This window comes from Rousettus aegyptiacus, unplaced genomic scaffold, assembly GCF_014176215.1.
Source record: "Rousettus aegyptiacus isolate mRouAeg1 unplaced genomic scaffold, mRouAeg1.p scaffold_m13_p_7, whole genome shotgun sequence".
NCBI classification, from domain to species: domain Eukaryota; kingdom Metazoa; phylum Chordata; class Mammalia; order Chiroptera; family Pteropodidae; genus Rousettus; species Rousettus aegyptiacus.
In genome coordinates, this window is record NW_023416310.1 from 15,027,418 (window position 1) to 15,047,724 (window position 20,307).

The 20,307-nt window shown below is 37.1% G+C and overlaps 1 protein-coding gene across 1 annotated transcript; it reads left to right on the forward strand.

Annotated features, from left to right (window-relative positions):
- The first annotated feature begins 76 nt into the window (after window positions 1-76).
- On the forward strand, window positions 77-19,888 carry LOC107511175 (solute carrier family 4 member 1 adaptor protein). Its single transcript, XM_016145360.2, has 14 exons — window positions 77-940; window positions 1,160-1,352; window positions 2,778-2,900; window positions 3,752-3,812; window positions 4,164-4,303; window positions 8,572-8,732; window positions 9,481-9,550; window positions 9,929-10,115; window positions 13,708-13,819; window positions 14,333-14,573; window positions 16,224-16,310; window positions 17,030-17,097; window positions 18,437-18,506; window positions 19,545-19,888. The coding sequence occupies exons 1-14, from the start codon at window positions 281-283 to the stop codon at window positions 19,592-19,594; spliced, it is 2,223 nt and encodes a 740-aa protein (XP_016000846.2). The 5' UTR covers window positions 77-280; the 3' UTR covers window positions 19,595-19,888.
- The last annotated feature ends 419 nt before the right edge of the window (window positions 19,889-20,307 follow it).

Below are 20,307 nucleotides of genomic sequence, written 5' to 3' on the forward strand. Positions count from 1 at the left end.
AATCAGTCTCTGCCACAGGAAGTCTTTACGGCCTGCTGTGCAACCTCCAAATATGTCCCCGTTCAGACAGCATGTCGACTGCCTTTTTCTGTTTTTCTTTTATTATGACCTTCCCGTGATACACACTTCTTCACAACGCTCTGGGTCGTGAATGAGCAACTCCATCATCGCTGTCCAGAGAAGCCACAGGAGCTGAGGAGAGAGAGGCGCGGAGAGGAACGTAGAGACAAAAGGGTGAGGTAATCCCAGGACCAAATTTCGAGACTGCACCGGAATAAGGATGGAGGGTAACCCTCCTCTGTCCGAGCCTAAGGCTGCGCAAGAACTGAATGGCGACTTCAAGAAGCCAGCCCTGCCGGTGCCCTCGGCGGTGCGGGGCAAGTTCCCCGCAACCAATCCCTCAAACCCTGAGGAGGCGAAGGAGAAGTCCACGTCGCTGCCGGACCCCGATTCTGGGGAGCCTGATGTCCCACCGGCCCGGCCCGACAGCGCGGAGGTTAAGAGTCCCCTGGGGGAGCAGCCGTCGCCCCCTACAGCGGCTTCTGCCTCTGGCGGCCCAGTCCGGGCTCCCCCTTACCGAGAACCGCCGTGGGGTGGCCCCGCCATGGCCTCTTACTGTCTAGAGACCCTGAAGGGCGGCACCATCCTTGGCACTCGTAGTTTGAAAGGGACGAGTTGCTGCCTTTTCGGGAGGCTGGCTAGCTGCGACGTTTGTCTGGAGCACCCTTCGGTGTCTCGGTACCACGCTGTGCTGCAGCACGGGGCGTCCGGCCCCGACGGAGAATGCGACGGCCATGGGCCCGGCTTCTACCTCTATGATCTGGGGAGCACCCACGGCACTTTTCTCAACAAAACGCGCATCCCACCCCGCTCCTATTGTCGAGTCCGCGTCGGGCATGTTCTTCGCTTTGGCGGCAGTACCCGGCTCTTTATTCTTCAGGTAAGTAGAAAAACCTAGAGTTGACATCTCTGGAGCGCCCCGGGCTGGGCCCCTGAGCTCCTTAAGCTTTCGCTGAGGAAGGAGATTCTCCTAGTCAGCGATTACAAAAGCGGAGGAATCTGGCCGCTTACCCCCAGACCTGAGGACAAATTGCAATATTTCTGAAAGTGACTTCAGCAATCTTGAACTCTAAAAGAATCCTTTTGCTTGGTTCATCAGGGACCAGATGAAGACCAAGAGGCTGAATCCGAGTTGACAGTAACACAGTTGAAGGAATTGCGCAAGAAGCAACAAATGATGTTGGAGAAGAAGATGCTAGGAGAAGACTCAGATGAAGAAGAGGAAATGGATACGTCTGAAAAGAGAAGTACTACTAGTCAAGATGATGAAATGGGCTGCACCTGGGGAATGGGTAAGAAATTAAAATTGTTGCTAGATATTAATATTTTAAATTCATTACTAGTGGTACCCTCAAATGTGTGTGTGTGTTTTTTATCATACAGCTTATTCATGATTCTTTGAGATAGAACCAATTCATTTTGCGCATGAGGTTATCAAAACCCAGAGAGATTAGTGAACTTTTCTGACGTCAAAACTGAATTCCGGGCACTATAGATTTCTTTTAATGTGTTTTACAGTTCATTCCCTTGTTCAAAATTCTTCCTCAGCATAAAATTAATTTAGTATTTTTACCATAAAAATTTTTATCAAGTACTGACCCTGATTATCACTGAAGGTATTGGAACTACATTCAAACAAATGAATAGAATGTTATTCAGTGTAGGATACTTAGATTTTTTGTACTTTGTGTAAATATCCTGAAATGCGAAATATCTAATCAGAGAAATCTGAACCCTTAGGCAAAGGAGCTAGGGAATGGGTATTCAGAAGCTAGGAACATACAATGATAAATAATGGCCTTAATGTGTTGTTGGGAGGACAGGATGAATATTATGAAATTACTGTGGTAAGTCCAAAACAAAAGCTAGAACCCACACTAGAATGAGGGTCCAGAGAAGGAAGCAATCACTGAATACTTAGACCTGCACTGTCCAATATGATAGTCACATGTGGTTATTGGACACTTACAGTGTGGTTTGTCCAAATGGACATGTGCCATAAATTTAAAATACACACTGGATTTCCAAGACTTAGTTTGAAATAAGAATGTAAAATGTCTCATTCATGATATTATTATATTGATTACATGATAATTCACATGTTTTCCTCCATTTTAAATATAGGTACTATAAAACGTGAGATTACATACATAACTTTCATTATATCTCTGTTGGTCAGCACTGTCTTAGATCTTTGGGAAAGTTTATAAGCAGAGGAGTTTTGAGCTAGGACTTAAAGAAAAAGAAAAAGTAGCCCTTAGGAAACTGAGCATTGAGAGTGATGTTCAGGGCATGGATTGATGATTTCAAGGGAGTAATGAATAAACCAGTCTATTTGGCATAGAGAAGTATTAGGAAATTATATTGGAGGTAAAGTATGAGAATTAGAAGGCAGGAGAATTAGAAGGCCAAGCTTAGGAGCTTAGTTTTTTTTTTTTCCATAGAAAACATGGTAATTTTGCTTTTAAAATATACTGATGGAGGAAAAAAACCGTGCCGTGAAAACAAGTTTTAGCTTGTCATGCAATTTAGAAAACCTGAAGGTGTTGTAACTGATAGTTCTTTGGTTGTTCCGCGCACTTCCCCCACCCCCGCCACCACCAACCCCTTTCTTTTCATCACCGATAACTATATACAGCCTAAAAGGATAGTGAGTGTCATTTATATAGTCTCTTCTTATGTCCAATTGTCTTTTCTTTCTTTCCCATATCCTGTAGGAGAAGATGCTGTAGAGGATGAGGCTGAAGAGAATCCCATTGTCCTAGAGTTTCAGCAGGAAAGGGAAGCCTTTTATATAAAGGATCCAAAAAAGGCTCTCCAAGGTTTTTTTGACCGAGAAGGTATGTAAACAAATTCTGATCCTGCCAATAAAATGTATCCATAGCAGTGTTATTTTCTAGATCTTTAGGTATTTAGAAATGCTGTATTTTATTTGCTGTCGTCCTTGTTCATTACTTGTCCTTGTGATCAGTTGCTTTTGAAAATAGTTTTCAATAGGTTTATTTTGAAAATAGTAAAAATCATGTTAGTCTTTCTTCCTATCTTGGTAAAAAGGAAATATTTTTTCCTGACTCACCTCATTCTTCTCAAAAGATCGTGGACTTTGGTGGTAGGAGATTGGCAAGAGGCAGGTGAATATGTGGGAACACTGTTTCTTACAATTTTCGTTTCTAAATCACCTGATCTTTTGTAATTTGTAACATGGATTTTAACTTTATAAGATTTAAAAAATGTTTCCCCAGAGGATTGTTCATTAGAGATACTTCGAGAGAACATCCAGGTGCATGTGTGTGTATGCATATATTGCTGTGTGTGTGAGTATATGAATATCTATATGAAGTGGTTGCGTTCTGTACTTAATATTTATGCTTCTAACGCATACACTTGTGACAAATTAACAACTTAAACCTACAACATAAAAAATAGGAAACCTACTAGACAATGGATAAAGCTGTGTGTGGAGAGTTGATTGTTTTGATCTGAGTTTGCTTTTTTTTTTGTTTCGAGCTCATCTTAATTTTATTATCAGATGATAAGCCCTAGGAATGAGAACTGCAATGCTTTAAAATATAGTATTCAGTGTGGTAGGGGAACTTGATATTTTTATTTAACTTTTGTTCTCTTTTCCCTTTGCATCAACTAGTAATTTTCAGATCATATTAAAATAGTTTTGTCTTTCTTCCTCCTACAGGAGAAGAACTAGAATATGAATTTGATGAACAGGGACATAGCACTTGGCTCTGCAGGGTGAGGTATGTTCCCTTCCCATTAATGTCCATTTCTGCAAAGTGTCCGTCTTCAGGTTAAAATTATGGTTATAGACAACAATCCAAAGAATAACTTTAGTTTTAATTTTATGCTGTTCCTGGTTTTGGTCCTTGATAGTTCAATAACACTTATGTTATTGGTGGGTGGGGCGGAATAGGTAGGAGATGGAAGGAAAAGATGTGAAGTCTAACCTTGGTAAGAGAGAACACAATGAACCAAGAGATTGAAAAACTATCACAAAAAAAATGACTATTACCATAGCATATTAGTTTTTTTTTCCATGAGAATAGGAGCTTAATGGTGGCTGTGCTCTAATTCCCTCCAAACCAATACAGATTACCTGTGGACGATTCAACCGGAAAACAACTGGTGGCTGAGGCCATTCACTCAGGAAAGAAAAAAGAAGCAATGATCCAGTGCTCACTGGAAGCTTGTCGAATCCTCGATACTTTGGGATTGCTGCGGCAAGAGGCAGGTGAGTATGTGGGAACACTTTTTTCTTTAAAGAAAAAGAAAGAAGGAAGGAAATTTTAACATGAAAAATAATAAAAACTTTTTTTTTAGGGAAAAATGTAAATTGTACATAATTCTGTGAAAAAAAAAATTATCTCAGTTCCCTAAAGTAGTCATCGTTTCTATTCTCTCAGACATTTTCTGTGTATACAGATGTGTGTTTAGAACTAGAGCCTTTAACAAAAAACAAACACTAATACACGAATATAGTTATATCGTTTATACTCTTTTGTGACTTCGTTTTTTTAACATAGGAATGTATCATGGCTATTATCAATGTCATTACAGTAAGTTTACTTCATTTAAAAAAAACTGGCTATACCATTATTAATAAGGTTTATGTTACATTTTCATTTATTCTAAAATTAATTTTTATTATTGTAAAATAATTTATGTACAGTTAAACTATCAAAGGCTTGTAACAAAATATACCTGCTCCTTGCTCTATCCTTCCTCAGCCCTCATCCCTAGTCATCTATTAATTCTGTTGAATTAGTATTTAATATTTACATGATTATGCTTACACAAATGTTAGTCACAACTGAACAATTTTTAATTCTTTTTGTTCCAAAGTTAATAATTGTGTTTGTTTTAAATGAAAAAAATAAAACAAACAGTCTCAGACACAGTAAAACATTGATGGTTGTCAGAGGAGATGGGATATGAAGGGAAGGGCAAAAAAGGTGAAGGGGGGCGGAATAAGAGGTACAAATTTCCAGTTAAAAAGCTGTGGGGATGTAATGTACACTGTAGGGAATATAGTCTATTGTATCATAACCTCATATGGTGTCAGATGGTTACTAGACTTATGTGGTGATCACTTCATTAGGTATATAAATGTTGAATAATTATGTTGTACACCTGAAACTAATATATGATATTAACTGTATTTTAACTTAAAAATAATTGTTTGTTTTTCAAGTGTTTCATTTTTTTGGTACCTCTTGTTCATTCTTCCCACGCTTTTCAATAGCCTTTCAGTATGTTTTCCACATAGTCCATCACGTTAAGTAATGTACTGGTTCTAGTTTTTTTTAGAGACATTTCTGCTGAAGAGCACTATTCTTTTAGGGCTTATTGCTCTCTAGACCTGCTGCAGAACTGTCATTTGAAACTTCACTTTACTGTCCTCAAGATTTCCTTTGCGTTTCTCTAGGGTTGGAATTTCAGTTTTTGATTCTCATATTCTCGGGTTTCTTAGCTTCTTATTCCCTTGCTTTGGTGGAGCACATTCTTCTGTAGTTTTAGCAGGTTAAAAGTTTGGTATAACAGTAGAAGGCATGGATGATAATAGTCTTCAGTGGTATTCATATCTTTTGTTTTTCTTGGTCTACTCTCTTGTTTTGGCAGATATCCCCTAATGGATTCCTGAGAAAGGATATATATCAAGCAAACAAACTCCTCATTCTGAATATATAGTTATTCCAGTTTTCCCCTCAGTTAATATAATAGTATGGCTGGGAATAGACTTCTAAATTGGAAATAATATTCCTTCACACCTTTGAAGTCACCGCTCTTATATCCAATGTTGCTATAAAAGTCCTAAACTCTTCAGATTCCTGGTTTATTGTGCGTCATCTCTCCCAACCCTCTCACAAGAAGTTTGTAAGTTTCTCTTTGTTCTCAAGATTTTGAAACTTAAATGTGACAGACTTTTTTGTGGCTCTATTCACCCACTTTTCTGGGTGCTTGTTGTGTCTTTTGATCTGGAAGTCTTGGCATTTCAGGAACATTTCTAGATTTATGCCATTAATCATTTCATCCCCCTGTTAGCTCTCTTCTCTCTGGAATTTTATATAAGTATTGATCCTCTTGGACTGACCATCTAAGTTTCTTGTCTTTTTTCCTTTTATATCTCTGTGTTTTTAATTCTTTGTGGGAGATTTCTGCAACTTTGTTTTTCAGTCTCTATTTTGTTATCAAGACTTTAATTTCCAAAGCTCATTTCCTTTGAATTTTCATTTTTAAAACGTAAAATCCTGTTGTTGTTTTATAGATTGTAATTATCTCATCTCTCTACTAATCTCTTTTCTTCAGGTTGCTTTTTCTTTGCATTTGTTTTGGTCTCTATCCTGCATGTTAGAGATTTTCCTCAGGTATGATGTAATCCTTGGTTGTAGAGTCTCATTTGGGGACAAGGTATTTATATTTGGAATATGTAGATGGGGCTCTTTAATTTTGAGCAACACTACAGAATGATGTAGGCAGGCATTTTGTTGGGGAATTCCTCATGTAAGTATTCTTAGGCTCTTCCTCTTCTGCTGGCAAGATTCCCCAGAGAGAGTACTCGGGGAATCTCCTGCATGACAGGAAAGGACTGACTGTCAACTTTCCTAGAGCTGGTGGAAGATGGCTGAGCAACTTCTCAGCATTCAGCTGTTTTCAGGACGGTACCATTTCTAGATTTTAGTACCCATGCCCTCAACCGTACTAATCAACCCAAAGTCCAGAGACTTTCTGTCCTACCTTTTCTAGAGATTAACCTCTGGATTTTTTCTGGGGGTGGGAGGGAAGTGAGTAGGAAGGAGGGAGGATCTGTTTCTCACTCAGTTCTAGATCCTACAGTACAGTCAGATTGCATATCACCTTGCCCCACTGTTGCTTTAGGATTCATCTTTTTAGTTCTGCTAAGTCAGTTTCCACCATATGTCTGCTTTCTAATATATAAAAATTTGGTGTTTCTGCCCTCTCGTTTCTCCCTGTCTTTGTGGATTAGGGTCTTTAAAAAAGACCTCTTTAATGTAGTTTTAGTGGGGCATGAGGAGAGAGTGAAATTCAAATGTATGTTCAGTGTCCCATCTTAACCTAGAAATTATCAAGCTTATATTAATAATGAGTATTTTGGTTGCAAATAATAGAAACCCAATTCATATGAGCTTGGGGGGAAAGGTTATGGCTTCAGAAGCTGGGAAGAGTAGCTCACAGGATTGAAGGAAGGACTACATGAACTGGGGCCTTAAGTTTTGGAACAAGATCTTTGTTCTACCAAACCAGAACTCAGTGAATGTGTCTGTGAGCAAGTCTGTCTCAGGAGTGTGGATAGATTCTTAACCCCATGAAAAATCTGGAAGCTTACAGCCCTGGATTTATATCCTGTCACTTTAATAACCTCCTTAGAATGAGAAACTCTTTTTCCCCTATATCTAAATATAAACATGAGGGAAGGATTCTTATTGATCTGGCTTTCATCACATGACTTTCCCAATCCTCAGTGGAATGGGGGAGTTTTCTAGAGAAAAGGGGGTACTTTTACTATAACAAGAGGAGTAAGATGGTGTAGGGTAGACAAAAATCTAACAGTTTCCATAGTTGCATAGATTTTCACTGTTACAAATAATGTTGCATTGATATCAATAGAATAAATTCCTAGATGTGGAATTACTGGTTGAATGTATTTTTAATATTGACAGATGTTGCAAAACAGAACACCAAAAGATTATGTCAGTGTACATTCTTACCAACTGTTTGAGTCCATTTCCCTATTCCTTTGCCAAATTGATTTTTATTAGCCTTTTTTATGTTTTTTCCCCCCTAGTGTAATAGGTGAGAAGTGGCTTCTCCTTGTTTTAATTTGTGTTTTTTTAAACTATTTTTTAAAAGTTTAACATTTTCAAATGTATTTTACCATTTATATTTCTTTTATTATGAACTGCTTCTGTTATTTTTGAAATTTTCTTTTGGATTAGCCTTTTCCTCATTCGTTTTTTTCCTTTTTTACTCATTGATTTTTAAGAGCCTTTTGCTTATTAAATTAGCTTTGTTTTAACTTTTTATTGTGGTAAAACATGCATAATATAAAATTCACTGTTTTAAACATTTTTAAGTGTATAGTTCAGTGACATAAAATATATTCACATTGTTGTACAACCATCACATCCATTTCAGATTTTTTTCATCATCCCGTGTCGAACCTTTGTACTCATTAAACACTAACTTTTTATTTTTCCTCCCTCTTGGTCCTTTGTAACCACTGTTCTACTTTCTGTCTTTATGATTGACCACTCGAGTTCTTATGTTAGTGCAATCATGAAATATGTATTCTTTTGTGTCTGGCTTATTTCTCTTAGCAAAGTATCTTCCAGGTTTAGTCCTTTGTTTTTATATGTAGTTTGGCACATTGTTGAATCCTATTTTAATAATTGATGGTGGCATTTTAAGTTTCTTGTCTATTTGCCTTCTTTTCCTTTTTTTTAAACTTTTTTCATTATCATTTATTTTACATACTTCTAGTATCTCGGAAAAGAAAAGCCAAGAACTGGGAAGATGAAGACTTTTATGATAGTGACGATGACACATTTCTTGATCGGACTGGTCTGGTTGAGAAGAAGCGTCTGAATCGAATGAAGAAGGCTGGAAAAATTGATGAGAAGCCAGAGACTTTTGAATCACTGGCAAGTTTTATTTATAGAAGTAATTGTGGTAGTTTGATTTTTTTTTTTTAATAATGTATTTAAATTTTTATAATTATAATTTTTAAAGCAGTAGCGTTGAAATCTGGTACTGAAGTATAACTTTTGTGATGTGTAAATTTGATGGTAAGAAACAACTAGTCTTATGGGAGTTGGAAAAAAGTTTGGCTTGGTGCTAGAGATTATCCACCTCAAGGTGGATATTGGTGCGTTCTTTAGATATGGTATTACTCCCCAAAAAAGGAAGGAAAAAGTTCAAATTAGGACCTTCTGAGATGAAATTGACTTCAAGCTTCTGGCAGTCAAAAATTGTGAAAGGAATTTTGAGGAGTATAGTTTGATAACAGTCTTAAACAATATATCCTTCATGAAATTATCATAAGGTAGCAGGTGTTTTCACTATAGTAAGTTGTGTTCAGAACTTAAAACATTACCCGGCATCTATCCTTTTGATGTATCATTAAAAACAAATATGTTGAGTTTTTCTTTTGAGTAAAATAAAATCTGTATTCTATACATTAATTCTGTTTAATTCTGAGCCCTTTAATTCAGAAATTAATTCAATTAGAATTAAATAAATAAAAATGTTAACTCCATAAGGAACAGATTTAATTGAACTCTGAATTAATCCTCTTAAAATTTATAACGGTAGCGAAAATAATAGGACAAAGCTACCATTATTTTGAAAGAAGAAAAACATTTGCTGAACCTGTTAATTTGGGTGTTACAGGTTGCAAAGTTAAATGATGCTGAAAGGGAACTCTCCGAAATTTCTGAGAGACTGAAAGCCTCAAGTAAAGGTAAGGAAATGACTCAAACATTTATTGAGCATCTACCATATGTAGTGCACTATGCTAGGTACTGGGCTACGATGGTTTATAAAATGCATTGTAAAAAATATGAAGCCTTTCTAAGAAGCAACATAGCATTTTGAAACGAAAAAGAACATTATAAATTACTTGGTGTAACCTGTTTATTTAATAGATGAAGGGAATGAAGCCTGTTGAGGCAAAGGTGACGTCCCACAGTCTCCCAGCTATAACCTGTTTCCTTTTTTTCTGATATCAGTAATGTCCTTTGTCCAGATCTGTGTTAGTGACTTTTCTGTTGAAACTGTGGCTGAATTTTAAAACATTTAAGGCCATCTTTCTAAACATATATCTTCCCTTTTTTGAAAGCTCTATCAGAATCACCATCTCAGGATTCTTTAGATGCGTTCATGTCAGAAATGAAATCAGGGAGTGCATTAGATGGTGTATCTCGGAAGAAACTTCACCTGAGAACTTTTGAACTGAGGAAAGAACAACAGAGACTTAAAGGGTTGATAAAAATTGTTAAACCAGCAGAGATTCCAGAACTAAAAAAGTAAGTCAGTCTTAATTATACTTGGAATTTTATTTTAAAAAGCTTTTTTTCATGTGTAATCACTATTTATTTAAAATTATCATCTGATCTCAGAAGCTAAGCAGGGTCAGGCCTGGTTAGTACTTAGATGGGAGACCACCTAGGAAGACCAAGTGCTGTAGGCATTAAAAACAAAAAAGAGAAAAAAGAAAAACTAAAAAAAAAAAAAAAAATTAAAAAAAAATTTTTTCAGTTACAGTTGACATACAATATTATATTAGTTTCAGGTGTACAACATAGTGATTAGACAGTTATATAACTTCTAAAGTGATCACCCCAATATATACTTGGAATTTTAAATGAGCGTGTTTGCACTGATAACATTTTATATTATATCTTTATCTTAGGTAATCATTTTTGGTTAGAAATAGAATATAAGCAGCCCTTTAAGGGGCAGAAGACAGGGGTTTCATAGAGTAATTAAAAACCCATTTCATTTGTGAAGTATAGATTGCTACAGGATTTTTAGAGAAAACTATGTTAATTCCTCTTTCATTGGAAGGCTCTGAGTTCTTTAATTCATCTTTTAGTGCAGGGTAAACTTCTTTAAAGAGCAACATGTGCAAAAGGCTTATTTCCCTAATATACAAAGACCAAAGAATGATAAGTGGACAACCATCTGCCCAAGAGAAAAATGGGCAAAGGATGTCAACTGACAGGTCACCAACAAGGAAATACAAATAAAAAGATGCTCAACCTCACTCATGCTAAGAGAAATACAAATACAATTTAATGTCATTTTAATCTATGATTTTAAAACCACAGATTAAAAATACGACTATAGGTTGTCATTTTAACACCAGTATCTGTCATTCTTAAGAACCAGTTGACAGCTATTTAGTATACTTTTTTTAAAGTATAATTTCTTCCTTTAAAAAGGGAGAAAGCATAATCCCCTAAAGTTGATTCTATTGTTAACTTGATCTTTGGGAAATTATTGGAAGAGATTAACCCATATTCATTTGTAGACATCTAGAAGATTTTTGAATAATTTGCAAATAAGATTTTGAAACTAATTTTTTGCAGACTTGGCTAGTATTTATGAGAGAGAGAGAAGGAAAGAGAGGAATATGAGAGGAGAGAGATATCCAGAGATATCCAAATATTGTCAACTTGACAATATTTTATTTTTTATTTTTATTTTTTTTTATTTTTTTTGACAGTATTTAAAATTTTTTTTCTACGTGGTCTCAACAAATACTGAAAATGTTGAGTAGTTTGCTTTAGAAATAAGCAACCCTCAGTGAACAGAATCCACGTGGGCATCTCAAAAAATGGTAGTGTCAAAAAGATTCACTCACCTATGAAGGTATTTAACTATAGAAAGTTTCTTGTTTTCTTTAGATCCATGCTGTTAGGTACAACAGCCAATAATCACATATGATATTTAAATTAAATAAAAAATTCACTTCCTCAGTTATTCTAGCCACATTTCAATAGCCACATGTGGCTAGTGACTACTGTATTGCACAGTGCAGATATAGAACATTTTCATCATTGAAGAAGGTTCTGGTGGACATTACTGCTTTAGATGGTCAGTAGGCATTTATTCAGCCCCTTACCCCTGAGTACAAAACCTGCAACTTGATGCTGGGGGCATTGCATAAAAGAGTATCTAGATATTAAGAGGCATCTCTTCTTATAGAGATGTAGAGATAAATATTTCTGGAGCCCTCGACAATCTGTACAGAAAATTGATCTCAAAATGATTAGCAGTTTTGTTCAAGGATTTATGTATAATTTGGATATTTAGTATACTGATTCATAGATCAGTCTACAAAGTTTTACTTGACCCAAATGATATTGAGTTATCTTACTGATAGTGAGGAGGTAGGTTAGCACTAGAGTAAGAGTTCCTGGGGTTCATTCTCAGCTCTTTCAATTACTTTTTTGGGTATTTTGAGGCGAATTATGCAACCTCTTCGATCTTTGCTTTCCTCATCTGTAAATTAGAAGTAGTGATGTTGCAAAGATTAAATGAATAGCATTTAACAAAGTACTGGCATATATGTATTATTGTTGTCATCCTTATCATAATTTTTACTACTTCTTTTATACCTAGCAACTATTTGTAACATCAGTTTTGTGGAGAAAGGGTAAAAATTCAGGAGGCATAGTCCAGGGTAAACAAATTAACAGTGAATTTTAATTACAACTCTTATAATCCTTTAACTTGATAAGTCAGCCCTTTGAGGTGTTCTGGGCTAGAAGATGCATATCAGCTTCCTCCAGAGCCTCTCCCCCTCCTGCTATCTGTGTGTTTGCCTAGCTTCTCTCGCGTTTTCTACTTTAGGTAGTGGTCTTCAGATGCTGTGTATGTTCCCTCTCTTACCACTGGGTTGAACTTTCAAAATTTCTACCTAATTCCATCCTTCCCCTAACACAAGCAACTCTTGATCGTGATTCTATATTTTGTTTTGTCATCTCTTTTGGGCATCTTCATACCGCCTCCTGTTTAATGGAGCTGAAAAATAACTGTGTTGCTTGCTCTTGCCTTTGTCTTTCAATGCAAGCACCTTCCATAGGCCTGTGGGAAGGGGTGGTGAAAGATAATGATTTGGCAAAAGGTCTTTAAGGCCAGGCAGGCAAGATTCTTTCGGTGGCCTTAGTAAGGCAGTGAGTCTGTCTCTGGTAGAGAGAAAGGGCATGAGGCTAGGCCCCAGAGCACCCTGAGGAGGTAAGACTTAGGTAAAAAAAGACAATAGTAGCAAATGGGACTTCAGGCTGGAGCAGGGTGGTTGGTTTTTTGTATGGGTTACTGCGAGTCAGGAGTGCCACTGCTGTTCTTATATTCCAGAATGCAGGGCCATCCTGTGGTCAGTGTGAAGAAAACGTAGGGCTTTCTCATACTATCGTGTCATCGTCACCTCTGTCTGCTCTGAGTGCCTTGTCAATTCAGCTGCCATCCTTTTTGTTTTTGCTGTTCCTTTTTTTCCTCTCACTTTTTTCTAATTTCTACAATCTCTTCATTTTGTTCTGCCTCAGCTTTACCCTAGTGGGCTTTAGCTTTTATTACAATTAATGAGAATGCTGACAAGCTCATGTCTTTATCATTACTCACTACACAGTGTCCCCAGCCTCCTGCCCCCTATACATACTTTTAAAAAAAATTTCTGTGATCAGAGCTGTCGCGTATAGTTATGTGTATGGTGTGTGGACTTCAGATAAGTGCCTTACTTATCTTCAGAGGTTGGTGGAAAAGAGGACTTTACATCTTGGATCTGTCTTCTTCCACTTGGGATGGGGTCATGCTTACATAATCTATTGCCAGTGACCTTTGTACTATAGGCATCATTTTATGACTATGAAGTTGTGTTGCAAATTATCAGACTCAGCTAGCAGCCTCATCTTTCCCTTAATAACTCTGTGTCTGTCAGTAACGTTGCTGTCCATTCAAACTCTGCTGCCATGAGTACCTCTTTCTTATTGGTGTATACTTAGATTTTCATTTTGTGGAAATTTCTGTTTTGCTAAAAAATTTTTTGTCATTGTTATGATGTTTTCAGAGAAATCCTTACCCTCACTAGAATGTGTAATTATTATTTCTTCTTAGGACTGAAAGTCAGACCAAAGATGCTGAAAACAAAGCTTCAAAGCTTACATTGCCTCTCTTTGGTGCCATGAAAGGAGGAAGCAAATTCAAATTAAAAACTGGAACAGTAGGGGTAAGTTGTGGGTCAAGGTGTTAAACTTTTGGCTTTTGAGTTATCGGAGCTAATTTTTCTCTTTTCAAAGTTCAAATGACTCATTCCATGATATGAGTCATTTTTTTCATAGTAATGTGAAAAAGCGTTGTGGATATGGTATGATCACATCTTTCCCAGCACTTGGTTCCTGGATTTTTCTCTTTGGTTTAGGACTTGGTTCCATAGTGTAGCAGTTAGCACATACTCATCTGGAGCAGTTACTCACCTGGAGTAAATGTTTGGGTTCCCTACAAGCTGTTTCAAATGTTTCATACTTCATATTCTTTTGACCCTAGAAACTAATAAAGATACTTTTTAAGGGTCCATAGGTGGATAAAATTTCATGGGAGAGTCCTATGTCCACCAAACTTCTACAGGTTTATCAACCTAGAGAGGTTAGACATTCTATGCTTTTAGCTTAACCCCCTTGAAGAGATTTGTTTCTTTATCATCATGTAGAACTACTTGGTCATAGTTTTGTTTCCCTCACAGAAGTTACCCCCTAAGCGTCCTGAACTCCCTCCAACTCTAATGAGAACGAAGGATGAGCCTGAAGTAGAAGAGGAGGAGGAAGAGGAAGAAGAGGAGGAAGAGGAGAAAGAAAGAGAACAAGAAAAGAAGAAAATGGAGGCTGGAAGCAGCAGGCCACAGCATAAGAGAGCGCCAGAAGAAGCAGTTCAGGGAATGAGTCCTCCCACAGATCTCACATGTTCCGAAGAAACAAAACACCTTGGTAATATTTTTCTTCTCTTTCCTGTGATATTCAGTGGCACATTTGCATTAATTGTGGATGGCTTTGAAAAAGCAAAGCCAGTTCTTTCCTGTGCATTTTGACTTTGTAATACTTTGTGGTATGTGATACAGCTGAGTCTGTGGAAACGTACTTTCTTGGTCTTTCTTTGACTGCCAGTCATTATTATCCTCATTGCAAAATAAGGGCGAGTATTTCTAGTCTGTTCCAGAATTATAGAAAATTAAAAGCTGTGGAATCTGAAACCCCAGCTGCTGCGGGTAATCCTGAGCCACTACCACTGTGTGGTTGGAGGATAGTGGAACATGGTGGATGGTGGGGCCTGATCAGATGGTCTTGGGATAAGGCTTCTCTTACCCATTTTGTTCCCCCGCCCCTAAAACAGATGCTAAGCATAATTGTACCCCCTGGACAGGGAGCATCATGCCTTAGTCATCTTTTTGTACATGGTACCTAGCAAAGAACCTGGCACATAGTATTTATGCACCTCAGCAAAGATTTCATGAAAAATGATGAAAAAGAGAATTGATTGGTTTTTAAAATATCTTTTCTTCTGATTATAAAAGGAATATATGCTCATTTAGAAACTGACTCATGCATAAAAGTCCAAAGAAGAAAAGAGTGCTCTCCCATAATCCCATCCTGAAAGATGATTATCTTTTTAGTGTTCCTTGTCAACTGCAGGAGTTATTCTCCTGTAGTTTGGCAAGACTGCTTAGCAAGATTAAGACTGCACAGAAAATAGGGAGTATGAGGAAAACAAAAGCAGAAACTGACATTAAATGTGTGTGGGGATGCATGCATGTCTTCTTCCAAAACAAACTAGGCTTGTCTGCATAAAAACACCAGGCCTGGTGTGTAGACCTTCTTTTGAATCACTTTCAGTTGTTAGAGGGTGGCACATAAACAGGTCAGCAGGAAGGAGACAATAGTATTGTATTTTTGTATTTTTTTTTTGTTTAAAGAACTAAAGCGAATATATATGTATAAAAATAGATTTAAAATTTGGTACATAAGATACATTAATTAGTAAATCTGCAGCTCATTAGGATTACTCCAGGCTTTTTTTTGTTTTGTTTTTTTCCTACAACGTTGAGATCATATTGTACATGCTATCTTATAACCTATTTTTTCTAGATTTTAAAATATTTTTTAAATGTGGTTTTAATAAGGGACATAGTGGTTCATCACATGCATGTGCCATAATTTATTTGATCAACTCTCTGTTGTTAGACATGTAAGTTATTTGTTAATTTTTTCTGTTATAAACATACTTGCATATAATAAATCTTGGTGCTCATCTCTGATTTTTTTCTTTAAATATATTCCTGGAAGTAGAATTTCTGGGAATATGTACATTTCAAGGAATAGGTACATTTCTAAGGCTTTGGTAGGAATTACTAAACAGTTTTACCTCAGAGGTGGCCAGTGTTTGAAGTGGAAAATTGATGGTTCTCCGTAAGGCATTTGGAGGCACATTTAGTGAAGATATAATTAAATTTAGTTGAAGCTAATAATAGTCAAACTGGAGGATTATGTATGTACTTAGCTTTTTTTGCTTTTGTTTTTGTTTTCTGGGTTCCCCACCATGAGTTAAATCAAAACAATATGCTTTGGTTCTGCATTTTACAGAAAACATGTCTCAACTCAGCCAAGTGGACCAGAATAAAGATTATCAAGAGATTAGTGAAACAGCTGCACCTTGTGAGGAACCCTCAGGCAAGTAGCATAGCCAACCCCACTGCTGCTCCGCACACAAGCAGCCAGCTGGTGTCACAGAGGAGGGGTGGCAGCTGACCTGAAGGAGGACAGAGAATGGTCTTTAAGACACTGGGTAGATTCTGCTGCCAGGACGCTAGACAGAATTGTAATATATGAGAGGTTTATGTTTGATGCCATTCCATTCACCTTTATTCCTCTTCCACCTGCTGGGGTTCCCGCCCCCTGACCCATGAAGCACCTAATGCCATTAGGCTTCCCTCTGGCCATGCAAAGCTCTATGCAGTTTTACATCTCCCAGAGTTGAATATGTGGCTCTCATGGGAGTGATTCCAAAACTGTTAACCGAAATTGGCTGAAAGTTTGGCACATTAAAAAGATTTTTTTTTCTGGTTTTCTACTGCTTTTAACTGTTGGTTAAACTGTAGAATAGTTGGTTAAACTGTAGAATAGTAAAGTCAGCTCATTTTCCTTTACCTTTTCAAATGATGTGATTACATTTAAGCTTATAGGATAGCCTTAGGATTTGAAAACTAGGGTTATTAGTAAGGGGAAAATTCTCTCAATGTATATAGTCTTTACAATAGTAGAAGGAAATTTTGAGAATTGGATTGTTGCATGTTTTCTTCAATAATTATAATTCTTCGGAGGAATTTTTCTTTTCTATTTTACTTATTCTGAAATAGTTCTTGTTTCTTTTTTTCTTTTTCTTAAATTAGCATCAAAGAATGAATACGAGAAAAGAAACGATGAATTAAAGAAAAAGAAAGCTCCTGGTCCAGGCAAAGTAAGTACGTTAGTCATAATCTCCACTTCTCTGGAAGTAAAAATGAATCCCCTCATCATGGACCACATCCAGAGGAGTAAATCTTTGGCAAGTGTCTTGGCAGAGTTCCCAGCTATCTTACACCCTCTATTCTAGAAGCTGGGGCTCTCTTTTATCTTTTGAATTCTCTATTCTTGTCTCCATCCACCCTGCACCCTATAATTGCTCACATACCTCTTTTTTAATTTGTGAATTTTCTTCATATTTTAGTAAGCCATTTGAGTAATATATTCTTATTTTCCTCCTTTTATTATACAAAAGGTAAACTGTAGTGTTCTATATTCTACATCTTGTTCCTGCCACCCCCCCTGCATTGTGGAAATCACTTCCTATCAACACACCAAGACTGTCCTACTGTATGGGTGTGCTCTGTTTATCTGGTTCCCTGTAGATGGGTACTTGGATTGCTTCTAGTTTTTTTTATTACAACAGTGCTATGATGAATAATCTTGTGTATACATAATTTGTATGGATACAGTAAGTTCCCAAAAATGGGATTTCTAGCTTGTGTCGGGAGGTCCTTAAGACTATGTTCAGGCCAGGTAATTCACAAGAGACCTCACAGGACTCAGCATATGGTTGTACTCACAGCCATGATTTAATGCGGCAAAAGTATACCAAGCACAGTCAGCAAAGGGAAAAGGCAAATGGAGTGATGTCTGGAGAACCAAGCATAGGCTTCCAAAGGTCCTTTTCCAGTGGAGTCACACAGAATGTGCTCAGTGCCCCTAGCAGTGAGTTGTGGCAATTTGTGAAATGTTGTTAACCAGAGAAGCTCATTAGAGACTCAGTGCCCAGGATTTTTACTGAGATCTGATCACATAGGCACCCCCTACTGGTGTGTACTCAAATGCCATTCTCCCTGAAGGAACAGGGAGCCGCTCTTTATCAGTTAGGGTAATAGGAACCCTCCTCAAATCCAAGATACCAGCTAAGGGCCAACTTGAAAACAGACCTTTTAAGGGATAGCAGTCAGCCTTGGCTTTGCTAACTTGTTTCTGTACCTAGCTCAAAAGGCAAATGCTAAATTTCCCTCCATGGGGTTTATACCATTTAGAACTTAGACCTGTATTAACTGCCCCTTTTAAAAAACATCACTTCACTCTCAGTGACTGAATATCAGCTTATTGAGGATTTATAGGAAAAAAAAACAAGGCTTAGAGAAAGAATGTTCCCTCATTTTTTGATTAAATATGTCCAGGTCATTAATAGAAACTTCTCTCTTAGTTTTTGTCTGCTGGGACAATAATTCCTAGAGTTAAAATTTTTCTAAGTAAAATAATCTATTTTTTCTTTGCAGCTTCCACCAACGCTTTCCTCCAAATATCCAGAAGATGACCCAGACTACTGTGTGTGGGTCCCGCCTGAAGGTAGATTATTTTCACTTTTCTTTACCTCTAAGATTTTTTTATATTTATGAATTTGTAGTATATATTTAAAGTTCAAAATAAGAAAGTTACAAAGTATGTAAGGGAAAAATCTCTTTCCTGGAGAACAGGTAGATTAAAAGATTTAAAGAGATATATTAAGCAATACATACCATTTCACCACTTTTTTTACATAAATGGAAGCATATTCTAACCTTGCTGTTTTGCACTTAACACTATATGCAGCAGTCGCCAACCTTTTTAGCATCAGAAACAGGTGCTTCTGTGAGAATCTCTTAGCACTGGGGAGCGACTGCAAATACAGATGCTTTGCTCGCTGGCCCCTCACCTCCTGCTGTGCAGCTCAGTTCCTAACAGGCCATGGACTGGTAATGGTCTGTGGCTGGGGATTGGGAACCCCGACTATATGGAAACCCGTCCATAGTTATTTTTAGATTTATTTATTTATTTTCTTTTTAGTAGTAGCATAAAGTTCTTTATGGTGTGGATATACCTTCACTTATTTGGCCAGTTCTCTAAATGAACATTTGCTGTATTTCTAGTCTTTTGCCATTATAAACAATCTGCAATAAGTTACCTACAACATGTAATTTTGCAAGTGTAGGAAAAAAGTTCATAAAAGTTAACATGCTGGATCAGAGGCTATGAACATTTTTAAGGTATTATAATTTGCATTCTGTAGAGACTGTCCCAATTTATGTTCACACATATACCCTTAAAGCAATAGAGGAGATGCTTATTTCCCCATGTGCTCATCACAGGTTGCTTTTTCTATTGTCCAGATTTCTAATATATTAGTAATTAATTAATTAGTAATTAATATATTAGTAATTCCTAGAAATGTTTGCTTTTTTATCTGCTAATAAATATTGGGGTAGAAATTGTACGCAAAAAGTCAAACTTCTCTCATATTAGAAACCTCTTTATCTGTTTTACTTTTGGCCCACTGATGTCTAGGTATCTTTAACTCCTGTTTGGAAAGGTGAATGTATTTCTTTCTTTCTTTATACTCTGATCTAGGCCAAAGTGGAGATGGCAGGACGCATCTTAATGACAAGTATGGCTATTGATTGCTTCTGATTCCTAAAGGAAGACTTTGTGGACCATGTGACATGGAATATTTAGGGTAATATATCAAATTGAATGTTCAGAGGAAGAGTTCAGATGATCATTTGTAAAATCTGGTGACTAGCCTTTTCTTCCATACTCTTGGGTTTCTAAATTTATGTACCCATCAGATTCTCTTGAATTTGCTATTTATGTTTTAAAACTGTTTGTAAAAAGGACCATATATTTTGAGAATTAGTAAAGTGAGAGACATGACTCTTAAAATGTCAAGGTAAAGATGTCCCGTGTATATTTAAGGCCACAGTGTCTTTCATTAAACTTTCGGGAGTATGCGTTTCCTGAGCAGTGGGGTGCTTCTGGCAGTTAGGCTTTAGGATTCACTGATACTGTCTCCTCAAATACGTGTTGAGATATGAGGTCATGTCGTGGGTGTAACCCTGGATATTCCTATCATTCTTGGGACTAAAAATAGATACCTGGTGAGGGTTCCTACTCCCTCCCACTGTAATCCTCCTCCAGGTTTGAGAACAGACCTTGACCTCCCAGAACCCAGTTTAGGACCTTGTACACAGTCCTGATAAAATCTCAGCCCTTTGAATATCCTGGACTCTGACCAATCAGATTAGTCACTCCTTCTCCTGTGGAAAGGTACAGATAAGGTCATAGAATGAAAAGCTGAATATGTTCTGCTCAGTGTGAGGCTTCTCACCTCTGT